Raw genomic sequence first — 25,934 nt, forward strand, 5'->3', positions numbered from 1 at the left:
CGGTGGGAGCTGTGGACCTACGGACCTACCTCCGTGGAGCTAGCCAGCTTTGGAGCGTGGAGAGCTGCGGGGGCGAGCTGCTGCGACCCGACTCCGGTGGATGGTGACACCGGGAGCTCGCGGGTCTCCGGTGGGAGACTGCTTTGCGGGGCACCGGCAGCGGCGACTTCTCCCGCCCGAATTACGGGGTTGAGAGCAAACATCATAGAGGTTGAGAGTGACCTGGAGGGGGGCCTTACAACGCCCGGCGCGGCTGTAAATTGCCGCGGACTTGCTAGCGCCCGCCGGGGGCTCCAACATCAAGAACCGGGGCAGGGCCCCACATCTCCCGGCGTGGCTTTGAGTGGCCGCTCCCCGATGGGCCCCTACGACGCCCCGAGCTGCGCCCCGTCATCCGCAACCCAGGTTCCTCTGTAGTTGGAGTGGGGCTGGGCTGGGCTGCTGTTGGCTGTGGGTCTCTGGGATCTCCGTGCTTGCGGTGGGCCTGGTGGTCGGTGTCCAATTGGTCCTGGCACGGTCCTGCTGCAATCGCCGACGTGAAGACAGTGCGAAGCCCCCGCGCCGGTGCAATGGGCGGGGAGCTGGAGAGGGGAGGGAAGGGGTCACACACATGGCCGGGAAGCAGAGGGGTGTAGGTGGGGTGAAACTGAAGGGAGCGACAATCTGCTGCTGCCTGCCCCGCTGAGTTAAAAAGTTCCCACGCAAGACTCACGAAACACTGTATATCGTGAGTCTACCGTGGGAACTTTTTAACTTAGCGGGCAGGCAGCAGCATATTGTCAATTATTAACCCTCCCGCGCAATATACCCTCATCTTCTCTTTTATGAATGGGGATTTAGTTCCCCTTTCTTCGAGGACCGACCGGAGGTTCCGCTGTCACCTCTGCGGGCCGCCCTCAGTGAACGTTTTCAAGGACCTTTCTTCAAGGACCGAAAAAATGGCCGCTATTCGGAGGTTTTCGTTATTTGGATCTTCGGATAAAAGGTTGTGCACCTGTAGTAACATTTAACTGGAACACTTAGAAGATTTGAATTAAAAATTACTAGTTTAGAGATACAGTGCGGAAACGGTCCCTTCAGCCCACTGAGTCCGCACCAACCAGCGATCCCCGAACATTAACGCTATCCTACATACACTAGGGGCAACTTTACATTTTTCCCAAGCCAATTAACCTACAAGCCTTTACGTCTTTGGAGTGTGGGAGAAAACTGAAGTTTCCTGAAAAAACCCAGGCGGTCACGGAGCGAACGTACAAACTCCGTACAGACTGCATCCATAATAGGGATCGAACCCGTGTCTCTAGCGCTGTAAGCGCAGTAAGGCAGCAACTCTACCGCTGTGCCACCCGCTAAACTTCCAGTTTTAAATATCTCCTCTATCCACCGAATAACAATTTGATTAAATAAATGTTCAGAAACATTTTTAATGCCAAATAATATTTTAAATCAGTTTAATTGATATTAAAACAGTTGCAGGATTTGGGGTTATGAGAATCATGCTGATGGAAGTGTTTAAACAGCATGAAGAACAGCGTGATTCCAGAGCTGATGGAATAAAAAAGGAGACAGCTGGTAATCACTGATAATACAGCAAGAAGAGATATTAGAAGACTGTCACTTTACTATATTAATTTATACTAGAAATTCCTGATTAATACAACAAACAAAATTAATTGGGCACCTTATGGGCCTGTCCCATTTAGGCGATTTTTCAGGTGACTGTCATGTTGCCGGCAGTCGCCTGAAAAAGCAGCAACTGGAACGGCGACTGTCAGAGTGGAAAACACTCACACACACACACACACACACACACCGCAGGCGGGGGACAGGGCAAGCGGGGGGGGAGCACTGTCTTAAATTCACACGGTGCAAAGCCATGGTGATACAGACACACACCGCAATGAACAGGAAGGTTGTCGCTGTAATTAAGACGGCCAAAGCACAATGTACGGTAAGTCCTTTAAAAGAGTGGTGGGTTGGAGGAGGGGGGGGGGGGGGAGGGAGGGGGGGGGGAGGAGAGGAAGGGGGAAGGAGGAGGGGGGGAGGGGGAGGGAGGAGGGGGGGAGGAGAAGGAGTGGAGACAACTTTTAAGAAGCCAGAGATACACGGCTCTGAAGTTTGACGGACATTTAACATCGGTTATGCTTGGTTCTGAAAATTATTGCTTACGTTTTTATCCCCCAATGAGCCAATGAAATTCACCGGCCAGCACCGGCTACAACCTACGAGAACCTACGAGAACCTTCGCCTTCCTGGCAACCCACTAGGACCTCCTGGCGACCCACCTACGGCATGAGAATTCTCGCTACTCTCCATGGCAGCTTCATTCTAGTCGCTAATTTTTCAACATGTTGAAAAATTTGCGGCGACCATAGTGAGCCGCGATTAGTTCCCAGAATGCGGGAACTCCTCACGACCATGAAGGCGACTCCCCGACAACCACCCACGAACATGTGGCGACTGCATAGACTCCTGCAGTCGCCTAAAAAGTCGCCTAAGTGGGACAGGCCCATTAGTTTCTCCTTAAAATGGAATGCGGAGAGTACTCCCAAATCCCAAGTCAGATTTGTTACAACACAGGGCTTTGTAATTCTGTGAACAAACAATTCCCTTGGCTGGGTGCTGCTAACATTGGCTTTGTGTTTGCCAACTCGAGCATAGACAGTGGGCAGACTGAGGGCAACAAAGACAAAGAGCTGACAAATCGCATAGCTGCATCATTTCATCGTGTAAAATCTGAACAACATATTTTACATTTTTTTCACACAGAGGGTGCTGTGTAAATGGAATGAGGAAAGGGTAAAGGTTCTTACCATTCCAACATTTAAAAGGCATTTGAACAGCCACATAGATAGACGGATATGGACGAGGCACAAGCAACTTGGTCGGCATGGATGAGTTAGGCTGAAGGGCCTGCTTTCACACTGTATAGCTCTAACTCTGTGAGACCTAATACAAGTTAGGTATTATTCCCCAGCATCAAGAAATAAAGGCGGAGGGTTTGGAAGTCCATATCTTAGCCCACAGATATTTCTAATATTTTCTATTTTCATCTGCCATTTCTAATTTTCATCAGCCCACTTTTTAATCTCTAATATACCCCAATTCCAGGGTATATTACGTGCCATGCAGAACTGCAGCACACTTCAACCCTCTGCAGGAACATGCCAAAAATTGAGTCACAGCACCACCCAAAGGAAATATCAGACGCAGTTGCAATGTCACCGAGCCTAAAGGATTTTCTGGGATGAATTTTATCTTGCTAATGTATTGGGACAGAGGGCTAAGGGAAGAGAACGAGGGACTCCAATACATTTCTGGAAACTCACATGTTAGTGCAGTTTAGCTGTACCGGCTTGTAAGTGTTATTTCCAGCAACCATGTTGTCTAGGTTGAACAATAACTTGAATGTATCAATTTAATTCTAACATTTAAATTGACAGCAGCACATGGGAAAAAGAGATTACAGAGTGTCGTTGAAGAAATGATCTTTTCTTGCTCGGTTTATGCTTTTGGATGCCATAATGCAGATACTTGGAATTGCAGAGATAATTGTATTTGTTGATTAGAGGCATAGGATTCAAGAGGGTATGGCTGGGTAATGTCACAGAAGTGAATGGCAAGGAAATGGGTACCACTTTCCCAGATTCTGGACTGAACACAATTGCCTGTTTAAGAAAGGGGCGCACATTGGAATATTTATCTCTAGTCCATTCATACATTCAATGGCAGTGACACTATAAGTAACTGAAACATCAGACAAATGACCACTGGGTCATTCAAGAAAATAAAATAGAAAATAGGTGCAGGAATAGGTCATTCAGCCCTTCGAGCCAGCACTGCCATTCAATATGATCATGGCTGATTATCCCAAATCAGTATCCCATTCCTACTTTCTCCCCATATCCCTCGATTCCATTAGCCCTAAGAGCTATATCTAACTCTTTCTCTTGAGGAACATGATGGTAAACATAAACATGTTGTGCTGCTGCTGCGCTTTATGACTGTATGGTTTAAATTTTGCTGCTGCAAGATCACTTCAGCTACCAAGCTTATTTAATGATGTATATTACAATGTCAAAGCGCACTTGCACATATCCGTGGATACTTGAGCCATGTATATGAAGGCATTTCCTTGTTTCCAAGTAGTCAGCTAAGAGGTAGAAAGAGATCAGGTATGATGGACTGCCAGAGGACATGGCATGCCTGAGAATCTTTTGCAGACCTACATGAAATTCTTTGTGTGGTTTACAGCAGCTGCCTGTGGATATACATTAACTGTCACCTGCAAGCAGCTAATTACATACGGCATCTGTGAAAAGACCAGTGCAACAAAACCAACCATTAAATCATTCTGACTGGTCCCAATGCAGTCAAAGATGTTATAATTACCAATCCCAGTAAACACACTTTAGTTACCCATCTTATTTATTTGTGTGCTGCCTATTATAGGAAGTGCAAATATTTCCACCAGAGACTTGGAATGCTCCTGAGGACAGGTAGTCGGGGCGAGTGGTGACTTTGTCAACTATGGTGAAGTATTGTTTCAAGATCTAATTGGAAGCAGGTCTTATTCCAGTGGCTGGAAATGTCTGCATCATCACTTGAGATAATGGTGTTGACATGCTGAGGTATGTGCTCTACCAACTGCATTTCTCGGTGGATCCCTCCCCCTTGTGGAGATGGAGGTCTGTGGTGGAGGCAATTGCTGCTCCTGCTGCTCTCATCATGATCCTCATCTGAAGGACGTCAGCATAGCTGGTGCTATGTTGATGTGTCCGGTCAGAGCTTTGAAGTACAGAACACACGGTAATTTCAAATTTATAAATACCAAAGGTAAACTAAGTCAGCCTTCACAGGTTCTGTGAACAAAATCACTCTCCGGTAATAGAAGTAATTGTGAGCTTGCAGGAATTTCTAAATGGACGCACTTCAGTGAGCTCCAATGTTGTTATGTTATCATCCGGCATACACTAATGAGTCCCATAAATTCAAAAAAACCCAGGCACATTGATAAATGTACAAACTAAGATAAATATTGCTGCCATTGTGTAGAAGGAGGAGTGATGGGGTTTGTTTGCATACAGGTTGATACACTTGAGATAGGAGGAATCTAGCTGGTTGGTAAGGCTTTGCAGTACGCTTTCAATGTCAGTACACTTAACCCTCACCTGTTTCCAAACCCACATGCTCACATACATTTAAAAAATTACTGAAAAGAAACAAAAATAAAAAATTATAAAAAAGAATAGGGAAACAAACCATTTTTCAGAAAATCGATATTTTTTGAAATGGGGTCAAACGTTAATACCATAAAAAGAGTATGGAAACTATTTCCCACAAAGTTTGTTTTAAGTGGGATTCTTCTCCTCAGCTTCATACCAACAGCTTTAGGAAAGTAGACTGTTAAATATATTCAAATTGAGTATTTACAACTAAATTTCTCCAAAATGAAATGTGGAACAAGCTTACCACAGCCAAAATTTATAGCTCCAATTAGCTCCAAGTACGTGTGTATCCGTCCAATACAATTCACATCTCCACAGTTTTTCAGCCCAGGACGCACTGATGTTTTATTCAGGTATTTGGGTTTACATTTGTCCCTGAAAGTCCAAAACACATCATCATCCATCTAAACATTCTGACTAGTGCAGCATTCCATAACTACTTGTGCTACTTGTCAAGTTGTTCCAGTACTTGTTAGCAGTGATGGAGAAGGTGAATATATCTGTCACTAATCCAAATGATTCAGAACAGGACTGGTAAATGTTTGCATTGCATTACTTGTTAGTGCATGACAAAGGATATCCCAAATGAGACAGAAATAAGAGGATTCAAGGGAAAATTCTCTGATGTACTTACTGCTCTGCACAGTAAAATTCACATTGATAACTTCCTGGTATAATTGTGGAAGCCTTAAGAAATACTATCCTTCATTTCAATCTTTAAATTGATACGAAGCATGACGAATTCTAATCAAAAAGTTATACCATTAAAAAAAATTCTAAATATGCAAATAAATGTTTTTCTGACCAAGTTATAAAGTAATATTATTTATACAAATTCATAAAATCAGCTTTTTTTGGTTTGATTTCAGGGTTTTTCCAAAAGTAACAAAACAATCACATTAAAATGTTACATTTTATTGTCAATATTTTGAAAATGGGTTTAAACCCAATTTCTCTTACCACTGATCCAGAATGTAGTTGCGTATTTTCAGAAAGCGTTCTGGTGTTTTTGATGATCGGCCTTCAAAAAACTCAGGAATAGCCTGTTTCTCATATTTTGTAATCAAATTTTTGTCCAATATTACTTCTTGTGCAGGGGGTTTCAATATCTCCCCTTCTTCACTATCACAGATCTCTTCATCCACTTCCATTTCACAAACTGATTCTGCCACATTATATTCACAATTATCATTTTGAAATTCCTTTTCTTCGAATTGCTTAAATTCTAGAAATTCTGGTACTTGCTTTACTAATTCTTCACTCATCGTATCCAGAGCATGGTCACAATTGGTGCAGCCCAAAAAGTCTTCCTTGGCTGCTATTAGTGTTGTTTCATTTTCTTTACTGTCATCAATCGTAGACAGTATATTGTCAGTGTTACTACTATTTGTCTTATTATCATTGGATATTTCCTGTTCATCTAAAATCTGAAGACACGATTGCAAGGTCACAGTAGGAGTGGAGGAAATAAGCAAAGATTCATCTGGTCCAGAAACACTGTAACCTTGACTATTCCCCTCGGGTTCATTCATCTTTGAATCAAATAGAGTTTTTGCTTCTTTGTGCTGAGGAAGGCCTTCACAGTCACTATCTGTTTCATCCAAGACATCCACATCTTCATCATCAGACATATGCTCAATTTTAACAGCATTGATAGTGGGAAAAACCTGACCTTGTAATGCCGTAGAGCCGCCGTACTCTGGTCCTATCTTCAAATGTCTGGCTTCATTATCAGAAGCAAACATTGTTTTAGGAGTCCAGATAGTTGCCTCTGTCACAGGTGTTTCAGTTTTTGCCTACAAAATTTAAAACAAAACAAATGTCATAGGAAAGATTTAAAGTTCCAATCTTTTATCTAATACTACTCATTCATGTTTACTCTTCAATATAGTTTCACAATTTTAGAGCTCCACCTTCCTTCATCGTTTGTTGCTGGCCTTGCTTTGTTTTGCCATTTTATTACCTCAGGTTCCCTCCACCCTACTTTCAGTCTGAAGAAGGGATCCCCCCCCCCCAAACCTCAGCCATCCTTTTCCCCCAGATTTGCTGCCTGACCTACTCTAGCACTTTGTGTCTATCTTCGGCATAAACCAGCATCTGCAGTTCCTTTCTACACACTTTCCCTATTTTACAGACCAGTTGTCCTAGAGTCCAGCCCAAATTGTTTCAAGCTGCAATGATTTTCTATAGGCTACAATTGACTACAGTGGATCCAAGCTAGGGCACAGAAGTTAAATGAGATTCTTTTAGAAATTCCTATATGCCATCATTAGATGAGTAAGCTGCCATCTTGAATCCTTTGGAATATTCAGAGATACAGCGCGGAAACAGCACGCCCACCAAGTCTGCACCGACCAGCGATCCCCGCACACTAATGCTATCCTACACACACTAGGTCCAATTTACAATTATACCAAGCCAATTAACCTGCAAACCTGTATGACTTGAGTGTGAGAAAATCCAGACATCCCGCAGAAAACCCACGCTGCTGACGGGGAAAATGTACAAACTATGTACAGACAGCACCCGTAGTCAGAATCGATCCTGTGTCCTGGCCGTGTAAGACAGCAAATCTACCGCTGCACCACCATGCCACCCAATTACTTTTCTATAATTCTCACCATAAACAGAGCCAACACTTGGACCATAGTCCTGTGGGCAAAGTACCTGATGATTGAACCTCTTCCATGATATCCAAGCAAAATTCAGCATCTTTTTAAGAGGACACCAACAACAAGGTTTTCATAAAAATTATCTTTGGCCAAGCTTACCTTACTCCTAAAATACTGCCGGGCATAACTTTTCACCTGCAGAACTGTCCGTGATTCAATCAGCTTTGCAATTTTTGTCCAACGTCGACCAAACTGGGCCTGAAATGAAAACAAATTATATTCATAACTCATACTTAATGTACCAGTGAAAAAACCATATATCAAAGTAATGCAAGACAGAGGTTAAGTTACTGTAAGAGAGTTCATCATTTTCAATGAGAGCACATTGTCTTCTTGTTCTACATTATCATTTGCATGCAGGACTAATCAAGACAAAGTTTTGAGCAAAACACAAAGTGCTGGAGTAACTCAGCAGGTCAGGCAGCATCTCCATCATAGTTGCTACCTGACCTGCTGAGCTACTCCAGCACTTTGTGTTTTGCTCAAGACTCGAGTTCCTGTATCTGCAAAAATAAAGCTTTTATTTTTGTCTAAAACACAAAGTGCTGAAGTTATTCAATGTGTAAGGCAGCATCTGTGCAGGAGGATATGGATAGGTGATGTTTCAGGTCAGGCCTCGTCAGACTGCTTTGTCTGAAAAACGGTCCGGATAATTTTTGCCATCTGAAAATATTTCTGAAAATCATCTGAAAACAGTTATTCTGGCCATGCTGAAGTGAATTCTCTGTACAAAGGTGCCTATAAATTTGAAATGACTAGGGCAATTTGACAACCTAATTTACTGCCAGTCATGTCAAATTATATGAAAGGCAGACACTTAGGAAATGGAGGAAAAACATACACAAAACAGCTGTCAAAGGAGACTAGGGATAGGGTTAAACTATTGTCATAATAGGCTTGACGCTGCTCTGGAAAATGATTCAGTGTTGAGCAGTCTAAACGATTCAGACTGCTAAGAATCCACGTCCCTTCAGAACAGGTTTGTCTCCATTTCATGTGGGGTGGCCTCCAGCAAATCACCAGGACTCGACACGTTGTGTTCTTAAAGCTTGTAATTCAATTCATATTAGCAGAGTATGCGGCAGATAAATACCATTCCAAATTGCACTTATGAAATGCATTCTCGCAAATTTAAGTGGTTTCTTCACTGTGTCTAGTAAAAGGAGATACATGAAATGACGGGGTGCTGATTTATATAAAAAGGCAAAGTGCTGGAATAACTCAGTGGATCATGTTGCCTGAACCACTGAGTTACTCCAGCACTTTGTCTTTTCATTTTCTGGAGAAGATGGATAGATGAAGTTTCTGGTTGTGACCTTTCTTCAGACAGATTGTGGTCTGGGAGAAGAAAGCTGGAAAAGAGGAGGAGCGGAACAAAGCCAGGTATGTGGGTGGGGAGTTGAAATGCAGATGTTTTGGACAACATCCAGAGATGAAAAGGATAAGGGGCGAGAAAGTCAGAAGAGGTGTGAATTGTGAAGCATGTGGAAGGGATATCGGTGGAGGTGGAGAAGGATGGGGTGAAATGGTTATGAGTCTAAGTGCGCCACCAGCATGAGGGGAGCAGGGGTAGGGAGGGAATTTTTTTTTTTGGTTAGTTACCTATAATTGGAGAATTCAATGTTTATACCGTTTGGTTGTAAGCTACTCAAGCAGAATATGAGGTGTTATTCCTCCAGTTTGTGTATGGCCTGAAAGGTCGCTGTGGAAATGGGAAGAGGAGTTAAAATGGCAGCTTAGAAATTGAAAGTTGTTGCAAGGCATGCAAGGTGTCTTGGATGTAGCTCTGAAAAGGCAGGACAAGGGTGGGGGGGGGGGAGGGGAGATAGGATGGAACTAAGGTATTGAGATGAGAAACAATGGGTCTGCCAGGGCAGTCTTGTTTGTGGATTCTGTACATTTCCAGTGATGTGGATAATTGAAAGACAACTGATTTCCTGAATAATACAGGAGCAACAGTACATGTCTGTATAAATAGATTTTTGAAGAGAAATATGTTTTTACTCATCTTGAGTGATTCATTATAAATGCAGTAATGCAAACCAGTCTCCATTTCATGTTACATGAAATGGAACAATTTAATGGAGAAAGACCAAAATTATGTCCTATTTCTAATTTATCAATAATAAGTCTCATCCAGTGTTCCCAAGCAAACACTATTAGAAAGGTATATCAAATTATAGTCAGCTAGACATGATACCACCCAAAAAATTATTAATGCAATAGTCTCACAATAGTTCTCCATTATAAGTAAATTGACAATTTCCCTAGTGTATTTGATTCTATTGTCCTTTCATTACTTTGACTTTGAATGCTCCAAAATAACATAAGGAACCTTTTCCAGAACCATCATTGCTTATTATTTCCATTGAATATTATGTATATTAATATTATTGACATAATTAGCCCACATTAACACTTGAATGATAAAGGCCACAATTAATCAGAATATTTTGTTTTTACAAAAAGTTGGTTGTTAATACAAGAACGAAGTCTTGAACTTGAATCTCCAGTTGATTTAGGTACCTACAATTAATGTGTCAACGTGAACATCACAGTAATGTACAGACTATTCTGATGATCTATTATATTGTGCAGTCATCCCATTATATTTACAAAACCACAATAGTGTTAAATTGATATTTTGGATGGCAACACAAAACTGACAATTAAAATGGTTTCTGATTTTATTTTTAAATGGATGCAGCTGTACTGAAATAGAGTGAGTCAACAGTGCAAGTGCCTCGGGCGGGTAAAATGATGCACCTAACATGATTTGCATCAAAATATCTATCTATCTCAACCTCAATTCCAAAAATATAATTAAAATTATATGCAAACTTCTATGTTGTGCCTTTGACGTTATAAAGCAAGTAGCGATGCAAGAATAGATTACTAAAAGTTATAATTTGCCATACGACAAAGTCACCAAGAGCTAAGTAAAAGTGGCAATAAAGTACCTTTAATTCAATAAATTAATTTTTGGCAATGCTTTTGAAAGCCACGGTCATGTCAAAACAAGTGGTTCCTCTGACCTCAGAGACCTCTGCACAAAGGACTAGCGACCTCAGTGAGGACAATTTCCCCTTTTCCAATACTTGCAGCTGTCAGGCATTTTTTGTTTAAAGGGTTATTAGCTCCAAGGAGAGGTTCGACAAATCTGGATTATTTTCTCTAGAATGCCAGAGGTTGAGGGGAGACCCGATAGCAGTATCTAAAATTGTGAGTCAAATAGGATAGACATTCAGAACCTTTTTCTCCACAACGGAAATATGAAAGACTTTCATAGCTTTCAGGTAAGAGGGGCAATAGCTTTCAGGTAAGAGGGGAAAATTTTAAAGAGACCATTTTTTGCCAGAATTGTTTTTTCAAATTGTGCAGAGACCATTTTGCTGCCAGGGTTGGTGTGCAGGCAGATGAGGTTAGTTTATCTTGGCATCATATTCGGCACAGCCATTGTGGGCTGAAGGGCCTGATCCTGTGCTATATTTATGTTCCAGGCATCCAACAGCTATGATGTGATCAATCAGGCTGAGCACTTCATTACATCAAAGACATCTCATAACGGGAACCAATTTGCAATTAATGTTTTAAGCATTTGTGCTAAACAATTATTTAAACATATATGATTAACTTATACAATGTATTTTTATTTTTTAATGCATGGAAATTAAAACAGATTTCAAATGATTTTTTTAAAGAGCCAAAAGATTTTCTAAGCAACACTTCTGGCTTGGAATGCTGTACACAATTGTCCAATCTTCATATAACTGGGCTTAATATATTTAGAGAACTTTATAGCAGGCCTGACTCATAAATACCTGGAATTTGATTGTTTAAATTATTGCCCTGAACTGGAGAACAGGAGATGGACATTTAGCCCATCTGGTCCATGTCTGCATTCAGGGAAGCAATCCCATTCCCCTCTCCTTATTTCCATGTACCCCTGCAAATTATTCTCTCTCACACATGCCCAATAATTCCACTCTGAATTTGTTCTCATTAACCTATATTAAGAGATGTCACAGTGGTAAACTAACTAATTGTATATCTTTGGTATGTGGAAAGAAATCAGAGTATCCGAATGAAACCCACAAAGCCACTGAAGAAGTTCTCCTCCTCTCTCCAAAGAGAGTTCTGTGCCTCTTCCTTTATTCTTCCCGCCCCCACCACCTCCACATCAGTCTGAAGAAAGGTCTCGACGCAAAACGTCACCTATTCCTTCGCTCCTTAGATGATGCCTCACCCGCTGTGTTTCTCAAGCATATTTTTCTACCTTCGATTTTTCCAGCATCTGCAGTTCCTTCTTAAACATTTTGTCTACTCCACTGCGAAATCTCAAGGTATGCCAACCATGAAGAAGTTCTCCTCTCTCTGAAGACAGTTCTCCGCCTCTTCCTCCCGTCCCCACCACCCCCACATCAGTCTGAAGAAGGGTCTCGACCCGAAGCGTCACCTATTCCTTCGCTCCATAGATGCTGCCTCACCCGCTGAGTTTCTCCAGCATTTTTATCTACCTAGTCACTGAGGATGCTCAGATATTGAAGGTAGACAAAAATGCTGGTGGAACTCAGCGGGTGAGGCAGCATCTATGGAGCGAAGGAATAGGTGACGTTTCGGGTTGAGACCCTTCTTGATGTGGGGGGGGGGGGGCGGGAAGGCGGGAAGAAGAAAGGAAGAGGCGGAGACAGTGGGCTGTGGGAGAGCTGGGAAGAGGAGGGGGAGGGAGAAAGCAAGGACTACCTGAAATTGGAGAAGTCAATGTTCATACCGCTGGGGTGTAAACTACCCAAGCAAAATATGATATGCTGCTGCTCCAATTGCACTTGGTGGGACTCACTCTAGCCATGGAGGAGGCCCAGGACAGAAAGGTCGGATTCGGAATGGGCAGGGAAGTTGAAGGGCTGAGCCACCGGGAGATCAGGTTGGTTAATGCGAACTGAGCGGAGGTGTTGGGCGAAGCGATCGCCAAGCCTGCGCTTGGTCTCACCGATGTAGAGCAGTTGACACCTAGAACAGCGGTTGCAATAGATGAGGTTGGAGGAGGTGCAGGTGAACCTCTGCCTCACCTAGAAAGACTGCTTGGGTCCTTGGATGAAGTCGAGGGGGGGATACTGTGCATGTTGACAACCAAACCCAGCAACCTGGAGCTGTGATGCATCATTATTAATTGTTGCAACCCCATGCTGCCATGCTCCATCACATTGTCACCAAAGGCTAAGTGGCAGCAGCATTTAAGCTATCTTTAATTCAGGACAATGGTATTGCCATTATTTTTTACAGATTTCAACTCAAGGTGGTGGTCATAATTATCACAATAAATCAAGGCATAATTTATATGCAGACACTCTCTGACTTACATAATAGGCGACACGTAAATTCGCACTTAACGTGAACAATTCTGTACTCAAGCCGTAGTGCGATCAAATAGTTTGTAATTACAATTTTTCATTGGAAACAGGCCAGCAACGTTTAACCAGAAGGCCGCGCATGGCAAAAATTCCTAGCCATGGCAAAGGCTAGAAGGGACACAAGTCGGCAAAGGCAGCAGTGCCTACCGAAAAGGCTGCACGCCACAGAAAGTGCCCTGGACACAGCCAAGACAGTTAATACTCTCAGTGAGTCATTTTGGGCAGGGAATGGGGATGGTGATTCCGATTTGCGTAAAATTAGACTAGTGTCACCAAGTTCACAGAACGTGACCTTTATGTAGGTTAGAGAGTACCTATACTTCTGTGTAATGATAAACATCATGTTGCTTTGGGATTACAATAGGCTAGAATTTTATGGAGAATGTCAAATATATATATAAACAAATAATTACTATTATTTTTTGTTTCAAATCAGTGGACTGATCCAAATTAACACAAGATCTGCTAGTTCAATTTTGAATGACAATGAAAAAACTCAGTCCTCTCAGTTCTTTTGATTTATTTAAAATTTTTGAAGTTTATCTTTGGAAATGTGTACTTATTCTCACTAAACAAAAATTTTAAAAAACTAAAATTTATAATCACCTTTCTTGCCTCATTTTCATTGTAGTTAATTTCTCTATCTCTGCCTTTGACGTTTTACGTAGTCAGAAATTATGATTACAACTTTATTTTATTTCAAAGTTCAAGATCGTAATATGGGATTATGAATGCCTAAATTAAACAGAACATTAGTTAAATGGACATCACTCTAATCCATAGCATAACATCACTCTCCAACACATATCCTACTGCACCTTTTCCCAAATAACCCATAAGTCTGTAGCACTGTCAATTTGAGAATGGTTTTGGCTCCTGCACTCTGAACCTGTTTGGACTGTCTCACCCAAGTTTCACAGAGCAATTTGGAATTTAACGAAGAGAGGATTTTTTATTCCATCAAGCTTGGTGAATTGAACTCTGTGGACACAATGTTTACAAAGATGTATTCCTGTATCCCAACTACTCCAACAAAGAAGAGAACCAAACTTCATTAAATGTATGTATTGGAAGAAACTACAGATGTTGGTTTAAACCGAAGTTGTCACAAAAAGCTGGAGTAACTCAACAGGTCAGATATCATCTCTGGAGAAAAGGAATAGGTGACGTTTCAGCTCGAGACCCTTCTTCTGACTATTCCTTTTCTCCAGAGATGGACCGGCTGAGTTATTCTGGCTTTTTGTGTCTATCTTCATTAAATGTATCATGGATGGATTATTCCATTAATCTTACCAGCCCTTGTTCAAAAAGATCTTTTTCCTTTGGTGTCCATCGGGTCGGCCAGGAATAGCTTGCTGTTGCAGGACTCCTAGGGCAAAAATACAAGTTAAGGCATGGACCAAATTCACATTATGTATTGCGGCATTTTAATGCTAATATTAAAGAAAGTGTAATATTGTACAAAGAGTAAAAATAAGTTATTTTCATTTTAAATTTGAATTGCAGCAATATGAAAAAAGAATTTAACATTTCATTCCTTAAGAAGCTTTAAATTTATAAAATTTACCATTTTTTTGAGGGAACATAGAAATAAAAGGCAAACCTTGCTTTGTAGCAAAATTAATTGAAAACATTTCAATCTACTACTCTTACATATTATTATCTGTTCCACAATTCTATTCACAATTATGTTCCATGATGTAGGTCAAAATGTACAAGTTGGATCAAATACCTGTGCCATCAAGTCTACGCCAATCCGACTGTTTTTGTTGCACGATTTCATTCTTATTTACATAAACATTTCCTGTGCATTGTTTGAATCTTTTTCTCCCTCATTATTGGTTTTGAAGCCTTCCAAGAAACTATCCTTGGTCACTCCTTCTTTTGATCTAAAATCTTGGCCTTGCAGGCAACATCTACAACATTGCTTTTGATTACACTTTTCCCAACCGTTCCGAACTCGTGACTCCTTTATTCTGATTGACTGTCCACAACGTTCGCATATTGGAAATGCAATCGTGAACTATGTTCCCATACAGGAGAAGATGCCCAAAGCAGCCCGTAAATCTATACCATCAGTCTCTCATATGCTCGTTCATATATGCAGGCTGTACATAAATCAGCAATTTGTAAGCTGGGGTGAACCTGTATTAGATTTTGATACAATTGTGCAAGAGATCAGGGGAATTATTTTATATTTATTTTTATATTCACCAATAACACTAAAAATCTTTGTGTATATATATAAAACAGTTTCTGCTGAAACAAGAAGTTGGAGTTTGGGGAACATATGAACTATTTTCAATTGTATTCCTGGACTTCCTCACTTTTATGGGAATAATGTATTTCTGACAACAGCCTTTCCTGCTCTGTCTTTCTATTTAGAATTCTATCCAGAATTAAATGAATCAGATTAAATAGATTTATCCCTCTTTCCTTCAAACGACCGTTAGCTAGTTAAGCCCATTTAACACTAGTAGGCAGATTAAGCATGCTGAATCCTCTCATTTGGCCTTCTTTATGCCACTTAATGTATGCACTGCACTGTGTTGCTGCTTCCGACCCAAGCTGGTTGGCACCCAATATTAGACTTATTGCTTCTGTTTCTGTATTTATGATATTTCATCATTCTGAAATCATTACCATTTACAGTGCACTCAGAAAGTATTCTGACCCCTTCACTTTTTCCACATTTTGTTACGTTACAGCCTTATGGGCCTGTCCAACTTAGGCGATTTATTCGGCGACTACCGGCAACTGTCATAGTTGTAGCAGGTCACCGAAAAACCGGCGAATGGACCCCACCTACGACAATGTCTACAACAACCTACCACCTAGTCGATGTCAAGCTGCGGCAAGCTGCCGACAACCGGTGGCCCATTAGGACATCCACCTACGACCACACCTATGCAACCTACGTCCACTCTGTCGGCGACAACTTAAGACAATTCAGTCGCCGGTACCTGTCACCAGTTGATGTAGGTAGTCGCCAATGGAATTCACCTAAATCACCGACGACAGCCTACGTCAACCTGGCGACAACCTACGACAGCACCTACGTCCAGAGAAGTCAAGCTACGCTCATTGGCGTCAAGCCAACTGTCGGCGAAAAGTTTAGAACATTTCAAAATCCAGCGGCGACCAGAAAAACCCTTCGATTCTTTGGGCGACTGAGGTGAGAAAGTTTAAAGATTTTAAGTTACAAAATGGATTCAGCTGGAGTTTTAGAAGCAAAAGAAAAAGAAAGGCTTTCACCTTTCTTCTATTACACTAGCAAGGCTAACAAAGATGTGTTCGCCATTCTTCCATAACACTAGCGAGATAACAGCTAATGTTTCCAAATATGATATAAACATCAGGAAAATGTTCAGACACTTAGCGTACTCTATACTCTATAAGATTATAATGCGCCTCAACTAGTAAAAAAAACAAATGCTTGATCTGCAGAAAAATAGCCTCTTCAGCATGACCATATATGGGCTAACCTTTCCTCTCTCGGAAGAATCTGTCAATCTTAACAAGCAAGAGGCTGTACAATGCTCGGTAAGATAAAGTATTGCTGAATTGCTGATTATTGGGGTATAAATATATCTGATTGAACATTAGCCCTTTGTGTGGGGATAGAGTGACTCTGTGTAGTCTGTATTTACATACTGTAAGAGTGACAGCCACCCGCCTGGGCGAAATAAAGATTTTACTACTTGATTACTAATTTTATTGCGTTTTGTCTGTTTGAAGTGAAACTATTAACGATTCTGTCGCCGGTACCTGTCGCCGGTTGACGTAGGTAGTTGCCAATGGAATTCACCAAAGTCACCCGCGACAAGCTACGACAAGGTACGACCCTGTCAGCGACAACTGAAGACAACTTAAGACAATTCAGTCGCCGGTACCTGTCGCCAGTTGACGTAGGTAGTCGCCAATGGAATTCACCGGTCGACTCCGGCGACAACCTATGTCAGCTCCTATGTCAGGAGAAGTCAATCTATTCTCATTGGCGTCAAGCCAACTGTCGGCAAAAAGTTTTGAACATTTCAAAATCCAGCGGCGACCAGAAAAACCCTTCAATTCGTTGGGCAACTGAGGAGGCTACTCACGACGATACAGGCAACAACCCGGCGACCATGTGGCCACAGCCCAGTCGCCGAAATAAATCGCCTAAGTGGGACAGGGGCATTATTTTAAAATGGATCACATTTTTTTTTAAATCATCAATCTTCACACAAAACCTCAGAATGAGGAATCGAAAACAGGTGTTTAGAAATTTTTGCGAAGTAATTAAAAAGAAATAACTGAAATATCACATTTACATAAGTATTCAGACCCTTTGCCTTGACATTCAAAATTGAGCGTAGGTTCATCCTGTTTCCATTGATTATTCATTGAGATTTTTCTACAACTTGGTGTCCACCAGTGGTAAATTAAATTGATTGGACATGATTTGGGAAGGCACACACCTGTCTATATAAGGTCCCACAGTTCACAGTGCATGTCAGAGCAAAGGCGAACGAATGAATACGTTTAATGGCCAAGTATTCATATACAAATAATTTGCCTTGGTGCTCCGCTTGCACGTGACAACATGACATACAGTGACAACCAAAAAACTAAGCCATGAAGATGAAGGAATTGTCCGCAGACCTCCAAGACAGGATTGTGTCGAGACACAGATCTGGGGAACGGTATAAAACAATTTCTGCAGCATTGCAGGTCCCGAAGAGCACAGTGGTCTCCGTCATTCTTAAATGGAAGAATTTTGAAACCGCCAGGACTCTTCATCGAGTTGGCCGCCCGGCCAAACTGAGCAATCGGGGGAGAAGGGCTTTAGTTGGGGATGTGACCAAGAACCCGATGGTCACTCTGATAGAGCTCCAGAGTTCCTCTGTGGAGATGGGAGAACCTTATAGAAGGACAACTATATCTGCAGCACTCCACAAATCAGGCCTTTATGGTAGAGTGGTCAGACGGAAGCCACTCCACAGTAGAAGGCACATGACAGCCTGCTTGGCGTTTGCCAAAAGGCATGGGAAATAAAATTCTCTGGTCTGATGAAACCAAGATTGAACTCTTTGGCCTGAATGCCATGCATCATGTCTGGTGGAAACCAGACACCGCTCATCATCTAGCCAAAACCATACCTATGGCGAAGCATGGTGGTGGCATGCTGTGGGGATGTTTTTCAGGGGAAAGAAGTGGGAGTCTAGTCAGGATCATGGGAAAGATGAACGGAGCAAAGTACAGAGAGATCCTTGATGAAAACCTGCTCCAGAGCTTTCTGGGACTCAGACTGGGGCGGAGGTTCACCTTCCAACAGGCCAACGACCCTAAGCACTCAGCCAAGACAACGTGACTAGTCTGTGAATGTCCTTGAGTGGCCCAGTGGCTTTGTGACAAGTCTGTGCATGTCCTTGTGGCCTAGCCAGAGCCCGGACTTGAACCCAATCGAACATCCCTGGAAGGACCTGAAAATAGCTGTGCATCGACACTCCCCATCCAACCTGTCAGAGCTTGAGAGGATCTGGAGAGAAGAATGGGAGAAATTACCCAAATACAGGTGTGCCAAGCTTGTAGCTTTATACCCACGAAGACTTGAGGCTGTAATCCTGCCAAAGGTGCTTCAACAAAGAACTGAGTAAAGGATCTGAATACTTATGTAAAATTTCAGTTATTTATTTTTAATTACTTTGCAAAAATTTATAAATACCTGTTTTCGCTTTTTTATTATGTATTGTGTGTAGTTTGATGATAAAAACAATGAAATGTGGAAAAATCGAAGGGGTCTGAGTACTTTCTGAATGCACTGTATTTATGTTTCTGCGCCAGACCTGCAGACCATATGAACATCTTTGATTTCTATTAAAATTATGATATCCTTCTATAACGAGGGATATGCTTATAATCCAGGTAATTGAGAAAAAAACAGAATCACACTCTTCGGCCCAACTGGTCCATGCGACCAAGATGTCCATCTCAGCTCGTCCCATTTTCCTGTATTTGGCCAATATCCCTCTGAACCTTTCCTGTCCATGTACCTCCCCAAATGTCAGTAAACATTGTTATTATGCCCCACAACTACTGTACTTCTTCAGGCAGTTTGCTCACCAGGTAGATTTCTGGTATAGAGGCTTACCTCATGAGGAAGATCTGAACAGGTTAGGGCCAACACTAGTGGAGATTTGAAAAATGAGAGGTGATCTTATCAAAACACATCTGAGTGGCCTTGACTTGCAGGTACTGAGAAGAAAGTGGAGCCAAGTATAATAAAAGCCACAATTGTTTTGATTGGCAGATGATGAACTCAGAATTGGACAAAATAAAAGAATACATCCAACTTGAAAGAATACGTAACTAACATATATTTGCAAGGAAGTAGAAACTGAAAAGATTGTTAATATATTGTTTTTGTATACAGTACATTAAATAGGAAAACTATACATACCGGTTTTTCACAGTTTTTCTTTGACGAATGCTATGGTTAAAAACATAAAGAATAAAAGTGTTCAGCAAGAAAACAAAACAATAAATAAGCTTCACATTTAAGTACTGCTAACACTGTGACTGCATTTTCCCGATTAAAAAGATAAAATGTTTTAAAATCAGAGTTCATAATTTAACCACTTTAACTTATTCGTTCTTCCTGTGAAGCCAGACATCATCCGCTGGGTAAGATTAGCTTTAGCTGGTTCGCACCCATTCAGCAAAATGTTTCACAGCTATGAGCAGTGACTCAGAGTATCAATACCACCCCTCTTGACAAAAATGCAGATGAGTCGTTGTGCCACCAAGATAAATGCTTCTCCTCATATGTAACTTCACTCCACAAGCATAGTTCATACAATAGCAATTATGCCATCCTTTATAATTTAGCTCTTTCTGAATCTTACCATTACTGTAATAATCTATAATGAATAAATTCTTAGTAAAACTATTTTATATATTTGAGTCTGGTCCAATATAGAATGAGCCAAACATTCTGCATTTTCACATATATAGCAGAACAATTTTAACTTAGAAAATGTGCAATTACTGAGAAATAGATGGTACTAATTAAATGATTTATCATTATAGAAGAAAACCTAATCCTTTCTGCATCTGCACTAGAAATGTGTTCTTAGCAATTGATAACAAAGTCAACTTATAATTTTTGTTTGAAACCTTACACATTAGGAATTTATTTTCTTCCATTCAATATAAAAATTTCAGCAAAGGAAATTATTCTGATTAAATATTTAATGCAATAAATTACCAGCCATTTCATAAAGATTGAAACAGATTGTGTTGTGGAAAGCAGACTCAGATTCAGTAGAATAACTTCTATGCAACGAACACATTCAAACCTACAAAATATATGTGAATGAACAAAATTTGTCTATCCTTGTTGATGTATTGACCTTAAATTTGTGCAGGCAATGGGTCAAAGTTGGGGAAAAAGTTGCATGGCTTTAGAAAACTAAAATTGATTCAACGAACGTGAATCATAAAACTAACCTACATCAGAATGGGGATATGTATAATTAAATGTATCTCCACAGTGTGTTGTCATGTCATAATGCACTTGAGAATATATGCAGAGTAATGTAACATGTACTTTTAGTTACTTTACATTAAAGATAGAGCATGGAAAAAGGTAATTCAGCCTAACAAGTCCACACTGACTAGTGATCATCTCGTACACTGGCACTGTCCAGAGTTGCTGCCTTACGGCGAAGGCAGCGCCGGAGACCCAGGTTCGATCCTGACCACGGGTGCTGTCTGGACGGAGTTTTTACGTTCTCCCCGTGATCTACGTGGGTTTTCTCCGAGATCTTCGGTTTCCTCCCACACTTCAAAGACGTACAGGTTTGTAGGTTAATTGACTTGGTAAATGTAAAAATTGTCCCTAGTGGGTGTAGGATAGTGTTAATGTGAGGGGATCGCTGGTCGGCACAGACCCGGTGGGCCGATGGGGCTGTTAAACTAAACTAAACAAGGGACAATTTACAGAATCAATTAATCTACAAACCTGTACGTCTTTGGAGTGTGGGAGGAACCCAAAGAAAACCCACTAAATCACAGGGATTACGTACAAACTCTGTACAGACAGCAGCCGTAGTCAGGATCGAACCTAGGTCTCTGGCACTGTAAGGCAGCAACTCTACTGCAATGCCACTCTGCCGCCCTGTGTATTCATGCTCACAATTTCTGTCCAGATATATTTCTAATGATAGTTATTTATTTGTCAGAAAATATTGGTGGACAATTGCAGATAGGGATTTGTTACTTTAGGGCAGCTAATTCACAGCAGACAATAGCAACAAAGTAAAAGTTTCTTTTTAAATGAATCTTTCCATAAAGTTTAGGGCAGCAAAACAGTATAGCTAGTAAAACTGCTGCCTCAAAGCTGCAGCAATCCAGGTTTACAATCTGTGACTATGGATTTCTTCTCTGTGCACTGGTTTCTTCCCACTGCCAAAATGAACAGGTTGGTAAGTTAAATCAGCACAGAAATTTGCGCAAATGAGTAGTAGAATCCAGGGGGAGCCGATAGGAATGTAGGTTAGGATTAGGACTTACGTACAAATGGTGCTTGGTGGTCAGCCTGGACTCGGTGGGCCTATTTATTGTACCACTATTAGCAACCTGATGCAAAACAACATTGGTGAAAACCCAATGTTCCATGAGAAAAATAATGTAAATTATGGCAATTTGTATTATGGCAAAGTATTTTAACACAAAAATGTGCATCCATTAATATGCAAATAAACCAAATATGCAGGTGTATTGTTGTATTAGTAGTGTTTATTCGGTTAGTCCAGATGAATCTTTGGTCAACAATACCAGGATAATGGTTGGGGAGTGGGTGATGATGATGATGCCATTAAACATCAAAGGGAAGTGGTCATAGTCTCTCTTGTTGTAGATAGTCATTGCCTGCTACTTCTGTGAGGCAGATGTTACTTACCATTTATCAGCCTATGCCTGAACATTCAGTAGTTATTGCTACATGTCAGCATGGGATACCTCATGGGCTGAGAGTAATGGATGGAATTGAACATCATGCAATCATCAGCAAACATTCAGACTCTAACCTTAATGATGGAAATGAGGTAATTGGTGAAGCAGTTGAAAATGGTTGGGCCGAGGACAGTGCTGAGGAACTCCTGCAGTGATAATAGAGGATGGGTAGGACGACGGATCATTTTCTTCTGTATGAGGCACGAGTTCATTGATTGGAGTGTTTCTACCTTGATACCCACTGACTTCATTTTTACCAAGGATCCTTGTTGCTTCACTCAGACAAATGCTGCCTGAATGTCAAGATCAATCACTCATTCCTCACATCTGTAATTCAGCTCCTTAGACCACGATGGTAATAAGAATCTGGAACTGAAATACCCTCACAAAACCATGAGTATCAGTGAGCTGGTTATTAGTAAGTGGAACTTCCATCATAACCAATATTAAACATGTTTTTTTTTTTTAAACTTTATGTATATGTCAATTCACCTTTTGACAGATATTTTCTCTTTCTCTGGGTGATCAGACCAGTTGCTTAGTGGATGTTTTTTCCCAGTTAGGTAATACCTATTCTATAGTTAAGGAATATACATTGGAAAAAGTAACAAGTTACATTTGTAGATAAATCTAGCTGTGTTCCCTTATAATTCAAGTGTTCCCTTATAATCCGAGTGCTGGCGCCATCGAGTGTGGCAGCCTCGCCTGCAGCTGTTTGAATTTTCATCCTTTTTTAATTTTTAGTCCATCAAAAAGTTTTGTTGTGGAGGTCTTTTAGTCTTTTTATGTGGGGGGGGGGAGACTGTTTTTCACAGTCGCTACCTGGGTCGAGGATGCGTCTTTCCCTCGAGCCTCATCTTCGTCCCCTCCTCGCGACCTACCATCTGGATTGGCGCGGCCTTTCCTGCCGGAGACCGGCCAGAACTTCAATGGTGGCGCAGCACTGAGGTACCATCGCAGAGCAGCCAATGCCTTACTAGGGTCGCCGTGTTGGAAGTTCCAGAGTGCTAAGACTGCCGACTTTGACACCGTGGAGCTGTGGTCTGCGGAGCCTCCAGCCACGGGCGCCGCTGACTTTAACATCGCGGAGGCCTGGGATCTTTCGCCGAGGTCGCCAGTGTTGGAGCTCCGCCCAGCTCGGCCTGTGGACTTCAGGAGCCGCGGCCGATTTGGAACCTCCAAGCCGCTGAGAGTGTTCTTCCGACACTGGAGTACCATCATCCGGCGAGAGGGCCTGAAACATCGGGCCGTCCGTAGCGGCGACTGCGGAGGCCTCAAATAGGCCCCGACCACGGGTGAACAAGAGGAAGAGGACTGAACTTTTATTGCCTTCCCTCACAGTGGGAAACATTGATTCTGCTGTGGGACATGTTTTATGTTAAATTCTATAGTGTTGTGTTTATCTTATTTGTGGGCTGCATGGTAACTCAAATTTCACTGCACCAATGTATGTGACAATAAATGTCCTTTGTCCTTTAATGCAACCTTCTTCTTCTTCTTCTTCTTCTTCTTGTGAATGGCGTGCACAACCTAAAGTTGTCGGACAACTTGTTCTATTTGATCTTATTTGAATGTGCACGCCAGGTTGATTGCATTAGTCGAAACAGGGTGGGCCACGTGAAGAATGCAATCTCCCACCCCAATTGCAACCTAGACAAACATGAACAGTACTGGAAAGAAAATCTTGCATTTAGGCACTTCTACACACATTTGGTATTGGAGTTTCAAGACTTCAACTAAACAAACTTGAAGGACCAACAATATATTTCAAACTCAGGGTGAACAAGGATACCGTGTAGTGGTGTGTTCCCATGCATGTGGCATCTTTGACTTTAGAGGTCAGTTTTTAGAAATGCTCTGGGAGGCAGCCTAGATAATCAATAGCAGTGTATTTTGCAGGTGGTACATAATGCACCCATTGTGTGCTGGAGAGCAGGGAATGAATGTTTATAGTGATTAATAAGAGTTCCAATCAAGGTGCTTTGTCCTTTTTGAGAGTTGTTGATGAACTCATCTAGATCAATGGACAGTATTCCATCATACTCACAAATGTGCCTTTCAGATAATAGAAAAACCTCGGCGTTTCAGGTGAATTACTCAGTGAAGAATATCACCCTTGTCCTGCTCTTGTAGCCGTGGATGGTTCAGTTGAGTTTCTGGCCACTGGCAACCCCAACAAGATACAAGAGATTCACCAGGATGTTGCCTGGATTGGAGGGCTGGAGTTACAAGAAGTGATTGTTTCGGCTGGACAACTTCTCACTGGTTCATGAGAGGTATATAAAATTTGGAGGGGCATAGATAGGATTGTTAGAATCTTTTAGCCCCAGGGTGGTAGAGTCTAGAACTAGAGGGCACAGGTTTTAGGTGAGGGGCGAAAAAAAGATATCTAAGGGGCAAATCAGTTCCCAAGATTTTGACATACGGAACAAAATTTACTCTCACAGAATTTAGGTGAAGAAAAGTAAATAAATAAACGTTTTTTTCAACTCTTGTTTGTTTGTGCACACTCAGATGACGTGATTTTGGTTTTACATCATGAAAGATTGTAATACAAACTGATGTCGAACAAGGCAACCCACTGCCCCTACCCCCCCCCTCCCCCTCCCTTCCCCTCCAGCAACACAAGGGTCATATGTATCATCAATGATAAGGATACTCTTCTTCTTGTAACATCTTCTCAATAGTTGCTCTATTCTCTTCACTAAGAGAACTATCCAAAGTCCAGGACTGCAAAAAGAAAACAAAAGGACAAATTACTATAAATTCACATTTATTCTTCAAACAATGGCAAGCAATCCAGATAGTCCTTTCACTGCTGTTTGTAACATAGTGTGCACCTCATAACCTGGTGCCAAGACAACAGGCTCTCCCTCAACATCAGCAAGCCAAAGGAGATTGTGATGACTTCTGGTAGCGAAGCAGTACACCCATGCATTGATGTTGCCGAAGTAGAGATGGTCTAAAGCTTCAAGTTCATAGGAATAAATATCATCAGCAATTTATCCTGGACTAGCTATATCGAAGTTATGGCCAAGTAAGCACACCAATGCCTCTTACTTCCTCAGAAGTCTTAGCAAGTTGCCATGTTCCCCAAAACCCTCACCAATTTCTACAAATGCGCCATAGAAACCATTTTGTCGGGATGTATCATAGCATAGTTTGGGAACAGCTCCATCCGAGAACATTAGAAATTGCGGGGTTGTGAATGTAGTCCAGACTATCACACAAACCAAACTCCTTTCCATTGACCATCTACACCACGCTGCATTGGCAAAGCCACCAGTATAATCAAGGACCAGTCTCACCCCAGTCACTCCATCTTCTCCCCTCTCCCATCAGACAAGAGGTATAGAAGTTTGAAAACATTTACCTTCAGATTCAGGAACAGTTTCTTCACAGCTGTTATCAGGCAACTGAAACATCCGCTCACCAGCTATGTGATCTGGATCTCCCAACTACCTCATTGGAAACCTTTGAACTATCTGTAATCAGACTTTATCTGGTACTAAATGCTGTGCCCTTTATCCTTTATCTGAAATCTGTGGACAGCTTAATTGTAATCATATAGTTTTTTCTTTGACTGGATAGTAAGCAACAAAAATTGTTTCACTGTACCTCAGTACATG

At 41.5% G+C, this 25,934-nt stretch overlaps 1 protein-coding gene across 2 annotated transcripts in view; it reads right to left on the reverse strand.

The window, feature by feature from the left end:
* Positions 1 to 25,934, reverse strand: part of mysm1 (Myb like, SWIRM and MPN domains 1) — a 70,687-nt gene that overhangs the window by 36,746 nt on the left and 8,007 nt on the right. For both annotated transcript variants that reach the window (XM_033028517.1, XM_033028518.1), the window contains exons 3-9: positions 24,965 to 25,035; positions 22,798 to 22,875; positions 19,751 to 19,780; positions 14,605 to 14,680; positions 8,000 to 8,098; positions 6,189 to 7,024; positions 5,473 to 5,603 (exon numbers count right to left, since the gene is read on the reverse strand). In XM_033028517.1, the coding sequence (XP_032884408.1) occupies positions 5,473 to 5,603; positions 6,189 to 7,024; positions 8,000 to 8,098; positions 14,605 to 14,680; positions 19,751 to 19,780; positions 22,798 to 22,875; positions 24,965 to 25,035 (1,321 nt within the window). The remainder of the gene's footprint in view (positions 1 to 5,472; positions 5,604 to 6,188; positions 7,025 to 7,999; positions 8,099 to 14,604; positions 14,681 to 19,750; positions 19,781 to 22,797; positions 22,876 to 24,964; positions 25,036 to 25,934) is intronic.

This window comes from Amblyraja radiata, chromosome 10 (genome assembly GCF_010909765.2).
Source record: "Amblyraja radiata isolate CabotCenter1 chromosome 10, sAmbRad1.1.pri, whole genome shotgun sequence".
Lineage (NCBI taxonomy): Eukaryota > Metazoa > Chordata > Chondrichthyes > Rajiformes > Rajidae > Amblyraja > Amblyraja radiata.